Genomic DNA, 13,362 nt, shown 5'->3' with positions numbered 1-13,362 from the left:
TATTGCCCAGCGCCACACAGCAGTACTTCTATACGTAAAAGCCATAAACTACATAACAGCATTACACTTAGCAGTTTATTCCGTCCGAAAAGCAATTTCATTAAGCAACTGACACCCCGAAAAGCGACGTTTGATCTGCCGCGTTACCTGATAGACGCGATTAACACAATCCTACGAGCTGTCGGCTTACATGAAGTTACATAACGCCTAAGAAATTGGTTGTTTGAAGGAAAGGTGTAGATGTTGAGGCATAGACCACGTGATGACCTAATTAGCGTTGACATCTATCTCTGCGCATAAATGGAACTACTCTAATCAAATAGTTATACATGTATTTTTAAACGTTACAATCTGTATTGTTGCTACAAAGGGTTGTGAGTGGTTTAATATATCATTTGGGCCATGCACGGTGTATGGCTCATTAGAACGACTTGATGGCTAACCTGTGTCTGATCCGTCAGGTGCATATCAAAAGAGACCGGTAACAATGAGTGCCCTTTAGCTGAACTCGGGTCTCGTGTTTCACAGAGGCATTTTAAGTTGCTAAGGAACAACAACGAAAAATTGCGGTTCTTTCACAGAATCAAGTGCATTGAACTACGCGATCACTGGTCTGTAGCCAGTTATGTTTGGACATCAGTGTAAATTTCAACCGGAAATTTGGATGGATGATTGTTTATGATGGGTTACAAAGAAGCAAGAGGCTGTCTGGTTCGTTAATAATATGTATTGGGTCAGGGGACTATAAAACTGCTGCGAAACAATTGGGGTTGAAGACAAGGTTTATGGGGAAACATTAGGCAGTGTTCCTTGCACACGCGATAACCTCAGCTCACTCCTGACAGTTTGGGATGAAGTGCACCCATTCGTAAAAATTCAATTGTAGGGATATTGTCTTTGTGCCACCTGGACGGGAGTGACGGGACAAAGGCGGTGGTTGTTGCTCCTCTGGGGCCCTTGGCATGCACAAGCTACGATAGCAGGTGATAGTTACGGGTGAACCACCTTCTGTCTCAAAGAAAGATGCATCAAGCAGCGTTCACATCTGATGCAAAAAAGAAGCCACCGTACTCCAAACATTGCTTAAAGACCTGTCATTTGTGCATCCTGGTCTGTCTCATAGTCCCTGAACCACATTATTTTGCCAAAGCCTTCTCTGCAGTGCTAAAGCCTTAAATGAAGTAAGTCTACATTTCCATAGGTTCTGAATCTCTGGTCTTTTCACTTAAAATGGGTTCATTTCTTACTATCAAAATTATATATATTCAGAAACCTAACCTTAGTCTATGTGCACCCTTGAAGCATGTCGTGTTCGGGTGTGAACAGAAGCATTGAGTTTCTTTCCAGAATAACTTTTTACAAATTCTCACTAAAATTTAAAGTTTGTAATGTCCCCAGAGGATGTTTTGACAGTACGGATTTGACAAAAGTGTCAGCAAACACTGGAAGGCCGTCTACAGACGACAAACAAACAAGCGCCATCTTGCCCCGGGTGAGGCAAAGGTGAAGAGGTATATTTAGAACCATGGACGACCAAGTATTTGAAAGTGAAACCGGAGACAACAGAAGACGGCGTACAACTCTGAATTAATGAGCAGACTTACAAAAAATAACCTGACAGGTAAAAAAAGAACAATTAAAGTGAAACGTTAACATCAAAATTAACAGAGCAAAGCATTTGTAGGAATCGTTGATCTTAAACCAGCGTTTCCCCTGAAGTAAGCGACGCAAACAAAGGCATCTAATGAGTTCCTACTAATTAGAGAAATACAATTTGTTGACACCTGACATAAAATAACAAGTAAAGCTCTATTACCCTAATTACTCCTGTCAGTGAAACAATGTACGATAACCTATGATAAAGTCCTGAGAGATTAATTCGGCATGACGTTAGTACAGGGTCGTGTCCTAGTTCCTTATCTCTTAAGCATATTGAAGATATAGATATATAAGTGTTATGTGCAATCGGCACGGACTGTTTCATTATGCATTCCCTTTGTATTAAATAACACAGGTATCTTCCAGTGATATGTTTCAACCTTTACACCTTTAAATCTATAGAGTCGTTACAACATACCCACGAAACGCTAGTCATAAAGCCACGTTTTTTTCTTTGACTCTCGAAAAATTTATGTTAGGGAAAAAAGTCTATTAATGTTAATACACACCACAAAACCCATATGCATACAACATATAAACCAGCACGGGAACATAATGAACGGAAGGCAACTGGAGAATAGTGACGTAACATAGTGCTTATACAGCGACTCTCGCGACTGACGGTAGCGATTTGTATACCCATTGCGTAGAGTGCAGTGAGCGTGTTTTGTTGTTGTAGATCTTAAACAATGGTTGCCCGATCAAGATAACTGCTATAAAGTATACTGAACATATTGTGTAAACACCGCGCTATCCTCTGCGGTGAAAGGGTGACGACAATTCGTAAGTGTACAGGTATGAAACCTAACAATCCCTTACACACCTCGGGATCATATAGCGATTAAATTACGTCACGCAACATTGAATCAACGTTATTCAGGAGGGAAATTTAAGGACATTTAAATTCGTGAAAAGTGATTGCTTGAAGTAAATATAAATGTTGAATCAACTATATGTAAAAGTTTTGTAAAAAAATAATATCCCATGAAACTGAAATAACCTGTGGTGAAACAGAAATCTTATACATGTAAACAAAGAATACTCACGACATTGTGTAAAACTCGTGTTATATCTCCGATCAACAAGTGTTGGCCCAAGATGCGATCATCCAAGGCAGCCACAGGTATTCTCTCTGTCCAGTATCCACTGGGTCAGCTTGGATGCACTACCCGAAATAATTTCCAACACTCAGGGCTGGCGAAACTTTATGTGGTCTGACTGTCAGCCACACTCTGATATGGCCCACGCTGTCGCTTGTGTCACGTGACCCGCTCTAGCCAATCAATGTCACCTGGAAAGGTACAAGTGTCATCCATGAGTAATTCCGCTCGAGGGGTTTGTCTCCCTTTGAAAGATTGCCCCTTCGCATAATATTACGTTTTCTTCCTCCAGGAAGTAATTAATGCATAGTCTTTATACTTTGTTCTTAAGGTTACACAATTTAAAAGAATCCTCTGATTTCGACATGTAGGGAAGATGAGCGCATGGGTAGATATGTGACCCAGATAAGGTCGGTAGAGGACAGGGATCGTACACCGTTGGGCTTTTGGCACCTGTTCACTGAAGCAAGTGATGTGATGCAATACAAACGTAGAATGACAAGTGCTCGCTCAACAGAAAACACAGACAGCGAACTCAAGTTTTGTTTATATCTTTAAAACGTCAAAACTTAGTAGTTTTTAAGCATCATTAACAAAACTGTAACATATTTTTACAACACCATTCATCGCAAGTTTCAAATATGGCTGTTAACACAGTAATTATAAAGAACATACATGACACTTTTAATAGATAACAACTTCATTTTATTATACGTTGTCCATAACACCTGTCGTGTATTCATGCTTTTCTAAATGCCTTTCAAGAACTTCATACTAAAGTTGTGGCCTTGTAGGAACATACAAAATTGCTTATGAAGAAAGGCTGCTAAGGCTTCGTGTCTACACGAACATGAGATCTGGGTAGGTGCGTTAGCAGCAAGTGACTTGAAATTACCTTTGTCCTCGTTAGGGTGTATTTGTCGGTTTCATTGTGCAGTCCTATTCATATGAAAGATCTTCCCAAGCAGATGTCATCAAGATACAAACGCTAAAATTAGTATACGCTTGCGCTTACGATAAATAACATTATATATCTTGTGCTAGACTAACGCTTTGTCTGTGAAAACATGTATTTTTGAAGGCGTCAAATAAACCAATATAAATTGAAACGGTGAGCCATTGAGAAGGGAGATTCAGAAACTGAGATAATCTAGACTCGCTTGAATTACAGCTTTAGCACTGCAGAGAGCAATGCAGTAGGTAGTCTGTTTCAAGTCCCCGAACCACAATATTTTCCCTACTGTATTGCCCTCCTAAATTGCTTAAGGTGCCGGCCTAAATGAAGCAAGTTTAAACTTCCCCTGAATCAGTGGCTTTGCTTTTAAATCCAAATGGGTTAATCTGATACTATGAAAATGAAGTGTATTCATGGGCTTGGCGTTAAATGCCATTGAAGAATTCTGTCCGTCTAGAGTATCCCTGGTCTAGGTAGTCAGGGAAATGTGAGACAGTTTGGCCTGTTGTTTCGAAAGTACCCCAATATGATACAACAGTATAGGAGGCCGTAATTCGTTCAGGACTTAGTGTTATATATACGTACAGAATTATGTTCCCAGTATAATGCTATAGGAGCCGTGATAACCGTATCATGAATATTGTTATTGTTGTTGCTATTTACTTGTCCGCGGGACACAGTGCGCATTGCGATTTACCGTCAATCCTCACTGTTCGATTGACGCTAATGGTGGACTAAATTAGGCCTGAAAACTGTCAGATATATATTTTAAATTTCCGAGTGGCCTCGTCGGGTGAAACGTACTGCCATGAATTTAAGGCTGTCAAAACACCACACAAATCAGACGTATCTGGTCACTACAAAGGACATGGCCTCGGATACCGACTGTAGTCATTGTTCCAGCATGTCCGCAGTTGACCGCCATCTTTATCTCAACTTTGTGTCACTCGTTACGCGTTAGAAGCCAATAATGATAGACATTGGCTTGACCCCCGAACCTTGAAATAAGCTATTGACAAATTGTATCGAAGGGGGATTTAGTTCGTGATTAATGTATGTTCACTGCAAGTCGAACGGCCATCTTGAAATTTCCAACCTGGCAGGACCTGCTTTGTTGTGAAGTAGCATTACTTCAAAGTTTCCTTGACATAATGGATTTAATAGTTACCTTTCTGAATTGCTGTAGTATTCCATTGTGTATCCTGTATACAAGGACTATAAAAGTGTTGACACTTTAATTCACAATACATCACCCAGAACACTAATATTTGGAGTGCGTAGGTGAACCAAAATCTAAGATATTATTTCATCAAAAAAGCTACCTTTTGTTTATTTGGAAGGTAAAGAAGAATATGTCACAGTTGTTAAATTTGACAAGTGCGGTACTTTGTGTTATTTATTTACCAAGTACCCCATTTCCACCTCGGCGTTATACATACAGTTATGACATATCCTGCAATCGGTGTATGAAGTGTAACGAGTACAAAGTGATATTGAAGATCATCATTCTGGTTGACACGAGTGCATTCGCCCGGGGGCATGTTGGTTATATCCCATGTTGGGAATCTTGGATATCAATAGATAATCCGTAAAGGATGAATGATCATGTTATTAACCCATAAACCACCTTCGGGATTATACAATAGAGTCTGAACAGGAATTCCAGCAACACACGCATTTTGTCGATTATTTATGTCACTTTAGCGGATGAAGCCTCAGGATGTTGACAGGAAGGTATCGAGGGTGGTCAGATGTAATCCCAAACACAGTATACGTTCCATTTGACCTCATTCAGAAAGGCATTATGTATTCATTCAACATTGTAATTTGTTATTAAACTATCTGTTGAAAATGAAAACTGGACATAGATTTGAGGTTTGTTTTACCTCACAAATGTCACAGGGGGTTGGGTAGCCCAGTGGTTACAGCGACCACTGCTCGTCATGAAGAAGCCAGGGTTCGATTCCTCATATGGGGACACTGGGTGAAAAATATTCCACCGTAGCGATATTACTGGATTATTGCTAAAGGCAACGCCATTCTTGGGAACACCAAGAATTGTCTCCAAACACTGTAAATATGTCAGGCATCGAAATTCGTACACACTATAAATGTTTTGGAACAGTATCAAAAATTTCTTCAATAAGGACACTCTGACGCACTGATGTCTGATGTCATTTTTTCCATGACGTCATATGGATGACATATCTCTGACAGTGGCGGCAGTAACATCAGCTTATTCATTCTTTATTTGGAAGTCATTACCATCACGTGTATTGGTACCTTGTATTTCGGGGTGTCAGCAGTTACAAAATTTCATATACATTCCACTCAAATTACAATGCACTGGACCTATCTAATAAGAGATGCGGCACAGTTCTGTACGTCGCTTCCGAATCACAAGATATGTTTTCCACAAACTACAATTTGCCAGACTCCTCAGACATGGAAAAAATACAAATGGCGACAGAGAACGTCGCTTCCGAATCACAAGATATGTTTTCCACAAACTACAATTTGCCAGACTCCTCAGACATGGAAAAAATACAAATGGCGACAGAGAACGTCGCTTCCGAATCACAAGATATGTTTTCCACAAACTATAATTTGCCAGACTCCTCAGACATGGAAAAAATACAAATGGCGACAGAGAACGTCGCTTCCGAACCACAAGATATGTTTTCCACAAACTACAATTTGCCAGACTCCTCAGACATGGAAAAAATACAAATGGCGACAGAGAACGTCGCTTCCGAATCACAAGATATGTTTTCCACAAACTATAATTTGCCAGACTCTTCAGACATGGAAAAAATACAAATGGCGGCAGAGAACGTCGCTTCCGAATCACAAGATATGTTTTCCACAAACTATAATTTGCCAGACTCCTCAGACATGGAAAAAATACAAATGGCGGCAGAGAACGTCGCTTCTGGGTTCCTCAACAACATATTTCCCACAAATTACAATAAAACAGACTCATTAATTCAAAGGCGGCGGCATAATTCTGTACGTGTCTAGATCCCTAAGGACTGCAGATTGAAATCTCCGTCTACCTATCTTATGTTTGTGCACAGTATAAACCACGGTGTGAGTATTGATAGAGTGTGATAATAGGGATAGCCTAATCCCTTCCATCAACAATTACACAACGTCGTCACCGCTTACGACTAGATTAATGGAAGCACTTTGTGCTCTCAAGGGTCTTTGTCTTGCGTTGTTTAAAGGTTCGATAATAAAACAAAGAGCGTCTGTACTTAAGACAAAGGATGTGTTTACAAATGTTTTTTTCTATTGTTTACAAACAAACGTTTTGTTGGTGTTTATCACAGATTACTCTGATGCCCTTCCGCCCAATGTCAAGGTCGTTGACGCGTCGGACGCAATAGGAAAAGTTAATCTCTAAAAATATCACGCTTGTGTGTCTATTTTTAAACAATTTCAAGAACGATTTCGATTACAGGATAGAAAGTGGTGCAATATAACCGCTGCATCTGAGGGTACGTATTTCAAACAATTTACAACCATCTTCTTACGAATGCTTGGTTACATTGATATCTCTGAGGTCTGATTTACGACGGGATGGTGCCTTGTCGCCTAATACGCTGTAATTCTCTGTTTAGAAGTCCACCCCTAGACCACAATAAGAATGAGATGATGTAAGGCCGCCACGATAGTGTTTCGTTGATTGACGGGACCATACCAAAATCGGTTGCACAAAAATGGTATAGGTGTCTGACAACGGCGTTAGCATTTGCACATAAAGGACGCATCATTTGCAATGAATGAATTTTCTAACCATATAACTGTTCCTCATTATCACACCTACTCCTAAATGATACGGGGGCGGTGGGATAGCCTGGTGGATAAAGCGTTCTCACGTCCCGCCTAGATCCCGGGTTCGATTCCCCACACTGATTAAAAAAACCTCGTTTATTGGTTAAGGTCTGAGGTCCGAGATCTGCACCACATAGTCAGTATTTGATTTTCTAGTTGCTTTGAAATAGTTTCTTTTGTTACTTCTAATAAGAATAACAATAATTGTCTTATGAGAGCATAGTTTCCAGAAATAGAAGATGAGACAAGACAGAAGTGGACCCACACGCATTTTTGTTTATGGCATAATAATACTGTTGTCGTAAAACCAAGGGCATTTGAAGAGATCCGTCAAGGACTGTAGTAACACCACGGAACGGACCGGACATTCCAGTGTCTCACCCTGGCCTAGAAATGAGGGTGACACATTAATAATTTCTCTTCGTAATTATAACATTAAAGATAACTGTTTGAGAACAGGGAATTTCAGATGAAATTCATGCATAAAATATTTGAAACTTCAGGTCAGTGGTAGAAGACTGGCTGGAATGTTTCCTATTTTCACGCTTACTGTTAAAAGGTTGAGGTCACTAGAACGTTGAGTTTTAGTTATCGGTCCTCTGTGCTTGCAGGTGGAGAGTGTTTTGATCGGGAGGTCAGCCTCTTTGACTTAGCTGAAACCTCATCGTGCTAGACCGCGTGGACCATTACTAAATACACGAGTCGTGTAATTATTTAGTCCAGGGTGTCGTTGCACACAGCAATCTTTAAGAGTACCTTAAATCTGTGTACACGTATGGAAGTTACGGCCACCCTAGCGCCAAGATCAGATCGCTTTGTACAACTACACCCTAATTAATCATAACATTCGCAAAAATAACCAAACAAAACCAAACCAAAACAAACCCCCACCCCCTGCCCCCCTAAAAAACCCAACAAAAACAGTGAAGGGTTAAGTTCGTATCGGCATACCAAACCAGCAACAGTTATTTACTTCAAAGGATTTGTTAAGAGCGAGGGTATTGACGATTTCAAGCCTCATCACTACCTTAGCCATATGTACTGGAATTAGGTAATGTTACATCTCTTGAGTATTATCAACTACAAAGAAAAGGTACTTGATAGGTTCGAAATAGTATGCAACGTAGCATGCAATTCGACGCTGGACAAAAGTGGACATTCGACAAGGGTCATTATCTCAAGTAAGTTACAGTGAATACACCCTTGACTTCAGCAAATATTATTTCGTTTAACAATATACTTAGGTTGGTGGCAAGCTGACATTTCTGAGCCGCCAAGTCTCGGAAAGTTTGAAGGTTACGTAACGCTAGCCAACAAAGGGCTATACTTGTAAATGTTTTCCTAGGTTGAGTAACGTTACGAATGACGATATAATCTAGTGAGTGATATACAGCCCTTGGGGTTGGGAAACCGAGCAGCTTGATGTTGTGAGCGTTTCACGCAAAGCTGTCAGTATCAACGCTTGTCGTGATTGTGTAACCATGGAAGTGTTATATCGTGGGGACGGAGTGGTCATTTCATGGTCTGTAGATTTTAAATGACCATCGTTTCCAGCGAGGATAAGTTTCTAATTAATCTTGGAGCGTATTTCCTTGACGGGATTCGCGCATTTTTATATATGCACATTGTTACGTATGCACATTTTTATATATGCACCTGTTTGAAGCAATTACAGATGTAATGACATCTTATAATTGGAATAATTGGAAGTAATGGACAAACGCTGGAATCTTTGTAAAACACCTTACATTCTGAAACCTGAGACGTGAATAGTGAAGTTTGACCTCACTGCTGAGGAGCTGAAGAGCTACAACATGCAGTATAGCACGGACAATATGCAGAGTGAATGTCTGTATTCGTGCATATATAACTGAAATACAAAATGTGATAATGAACTTTCATACTTATATAAGGGAGTGTAATAATGAACTTAAGTAATTTCAATAATTTGCACGGATACAGACATTCGCCTTGTATATTGTCTGTGCTATAGCTCCTTTGCAGTAAGATAGTATTTTGTATTTCAATTTCGAAATTTCAAGATATTTATTGTCAGTAATTAGAATTTCTTATAGACACCTCTAAATACAATGAAACTGTCATCAGTTATTTAGCTGCCAACTCATTCAAATAAAACACTTAATTAAAACTTCAAACAAAACTGGCTGTCACTTTTATTACTCACACTTCGGTGAAATAATGCGCTTCGTCTTCAAAGTACTTTAATATACTACATAAATAACCCGTCTAGTGTTTGGTGTAATTATCATTCCAGTGCAAATTTCGTTTGTTTGTGTGGAATGTTAATTGCATCAAAGAGCCTCGTAAATTATGTAATACTTGTATCGTCTCTCAGCAAGCTTGCACAAAAGAGTGTTGATTGATAACGGCTTGATAACATAACGCAACGTTATACTGCGTGAAGATACCCGGCAGATAATCAGTGCATTCTTTGTACACGGTTATGCTTGACAAAACGTAAACTAGTTAATCCGAACGAGGAAAGATACTTTTAGTTTTGAAAAAAAACCCATATCAGCAGATCCCTTGTTGACATGTTGAAGTTCGGAAATATAGTCGCTCAGTAAATATGGTTTCTGGAGTTAAATGGTTCTCGTTATGTGGTGTTGGGTGTTTGTAATTCGTTGGTTTCACATTAATTTAAGACTTGCTGTGCGCATGCGCAGAGCGTGTAAAAATATCTACTGGCTAACTTCCGCTTTGGTCGTACGTTTACGGATTGTGCAAATACACTCAAAACAACACAATTAAATGATAATTATTTACTGGTGACAACTGTTCATAGCTCACTAAATATATCCATTTGCATATGCTTTTCAGTTATTGATGACCTATTTTGGTTGCAGCTGCGTCACAAAATGTGTGTTTTGTTAGTTGTGAGAAGGGGATGTGCGGGAAGAACGGTGGTGGTGAGATGTGTTTATACAAGAAGTTATTGACATAAATTCAGCTATTTATTTCAGTACTCTCGGTCTTTGGTGCATACAAGCATAAAAATAAGTTGTAATCGACATAAAACTATGTATTTGTTTTGATCTATCGTTTTCTGTAGAGTGTGTTTACACTATCGGTAAACGTACGGCCAAAGCGGAAATTGGTCAGTAGATATTTTTACACGCTCTGCGCATGCGCACAGCGAGTCTTAAATTTATATGAAACCAACGAATGAAGGCTGTGTCCCAAATCTTTAATTGCAGAGATACCAAACTTGGAATTTTCTCCAACGTTGGTGGTTGTTTTAACGTTATCAAAATTCCAGTCTGTAAATAATCGCTTTTGGACCAGAGAACCCAGTGATCAACAGCATGAGCACCGATCTGCGTAACTGGGATACGATGACAGGCGTCGACCAAGCCTGACCACCCGATCACGTTAGTCGCCACTTACTACAAACGTGATTTGCTGAGGAATTGGCTGACCAGAACCTTCGTGGTTGTTTTCTTCAACGTATGTCTACAGGTACTTCTGTATGATATGTCGCTCGTCGGCATTGTATAGCCACATGTGATATCGATGTGAACGTGTTGTGCTTGACTAGCATTTCGTGTTGTCTTGAAAAGAAATATGTGTAAAATATTGAAGGTGAATCCCACTTTAACCTCAGTGTGACATGTATTTATCTGCGTGGAATTCTCTGTAAGAAAGCTTATGCAAAACCGGGTGTAACTGATCATTCCGTTTCAATTGAACCTCTTTATTCCTAAAGCCACCCACGGTGGATCGTGACTGTATATGTTGTACACGTGTAACGCAAAGTGGACGGCAACCTGTTTAACCAGTCCAGATAGGTTTTATAATTCGTGAGACATGTGCTTCAAATGTGGAAAGATTGAGAAACGTATCGCCATGATAGGCACCTGGGCCCCGTTCTACAAAGCGGTCTTAGCTCTACGATGATTGTAAGTCATATTTTTAACTTAGACTTACAACTGTGGTAGCGCAGTGGTTCGGCAGTCGTTTTTAGTGGGTGATGACTGAGTTTGGTTTTACGCCATTTTTAGCAATCTTCCAGCAACATCATGGCGGGGGACGCCAGAAATGGGCTTCAGACGTTGTACCATATGGGGATTCGAACCCGGATCTCGGCGTTAAGTGGGTGAGGAAGGAGTAAGGAAACGTTCCGTTCCCCACAATAAACAGGTTGTCGTCCATAAAATGATACCCCCCTCCTATCAAAGGACCTCCCGGACCTTCGACGTGTCGAGAGAACACTTTAACTACTAGACTACCCCACCACCCATGGATGGGAGTCTTTTTATTACATACACATTTGTACTTGGGGACTATACGATAAGAAACGTAACTGTCCGGGAGTCACTTTTCTCGATCATCCGCCGAAAGATTTTGTTGCGATGGAATTGCGGTGTTAATGCGTTGAAAATTATCTGAATGTATCACTGAAACGCTGCGATAACACGAGATTAATCATGTGCTCGCTACGTGAAGGTGTAAAGTTACTCATGCCGCGCCTACCCCGGCGATCGTAGATCGTTGTTCATGCTGTCTCCCATCCGGTTGTCAGGTGCTGGTCGGACCAAAACAGATAAACCTGATTCAGCCGTAAAACAACACTCAAACGCCAATTAGGTTAGGTCTCTGTCCTTAAGGAGTAAGTCTGTCCAGGTATTCATGGTCACGAGACCTTAGCTATCACGATTGTGCCCACAATACCACGACACCGTTGAACAACACGAACACATACTTTCTATTGTATGGCTGGGAAAAGAGCCATAAATATTTCTAGCCCCTTAAGCAGATAGTCCAAGCCCCACCCTAGCACAGTCACCCTAATGTGATGTCTATGCCGCCCCCCTCATAGTATAACTCTGTGTCATGTCATATTATGTCACATGAGAGAGAGAGAACCTTAACTTTACAGAATAGAATGATGACAAAAGTAAAACCGGATATCAGAAATTCTTCTTTCACATGGGTGCGGTTATCTATAGATCTACAAGGACAAAAATCTACACAAATGTTATATTCGCAGTGATATCTATTATACCTTTACGATTTACAACAATCGCTGTGACTACAGCGACGTGCAGTCAACACGAAATTCGGCTTGCTATTGCAATACATTCCGTCGTAACCTGGTTGTACATTTCACGCTATAGACACCAATGTGACCTACTGCACGGGTACAAGCAGCTGTAGATAACAGTAAGTATAGTCGTAGATCGGAGGGTCACGATCGCGGGGAACGCGACTTTAGAGGACATGGGATTGGTAGATTTTGCGTTGACAGCGTGTTGAAGGAGACAATCGCGTCGATCCTCGTTAGTGTTTGTGATTCAGGATACATGTAAATAAACAAATGATATACGGATATGAACCCGGATATGATATGATAATGACGTAACGGGTGTCGGTTAACGTGGTGTGTGGTCATGTGTATAGTGTCCACATCACAAATACGTTGAAGACAGCAACGCTGGTTACAATGACCTTGGATGGGGGAAGTGTTTGGCAGCTTGACTGTTGGGAGTTTCAAAGCCTGCAGCACTGTCCCACAACGTGACACACGTGGGTTCACTCTAGGCAGGTGAGTTTGTTCAAAACTGCACCAGATCACCAAGCAGTGAATGGGTACCCGGTGGGGTAAGTCATATTGACAGCGAGACTAACTGTTGACCATCGAGCGCCTTACAGTTACAGGCAGTTTGAGTAAGAATGCCCTGTCGCTTTGAGCATGCACAATCGCGTGAAATATCCAGTTTTATTTATTTCAAATTATAGAATTCCACAACATCGTTGCATTTTTCTGCATGTGTTGAGGTCATGAGGAAG

At 40.5% G+C, this 13,362-nt stretch overlaps 1 protein-coding gene across 2 annotated transcripts in view; it reads right to left on the bottom strand.

Annotated features, from left to right (window-relative positions):
- Window positions 1-13,362, bottom strand: part of LOC137297736 (innexin unc-9-like) — a 48,773-nt gene that overhangs the window by 8,266 nt on the left and 27,145 nt on the right. For both annotated transcript variants that reach the window (XM_067829677.1, XM_067829678.1), the window contains exon 3: window positions 2,706-2,950. In XM_067829677.1, the coding sequence (XP_067685778.1) occupies window positions 2,706-2,710 (5 nt within the window). In that variant the 5' untranslated portion in view covers window positions 2,711-2,950. The remainder of the gene's footprint in view (window positions 1-2,705; window positions 2,951-13,362) is intronic.

Source organism: Haliotis asinina, chromosome 10 (genome assembly GCF_037392515.1).
Source record: "Haliotis asinina isolate JCU_RB_2024 chromosome 10, JCU_Hal_asi_v2, whole genome shotgun sequence".
NCBI lineage: Eukaryota > Metazoa > Mollusca > Gastropoda > Lepetellida > Haliotidae > Haliotis > Haliotis asinina.
This window is presented reverse-complemented; position numbering and strand designations above follow the sequence as displayed.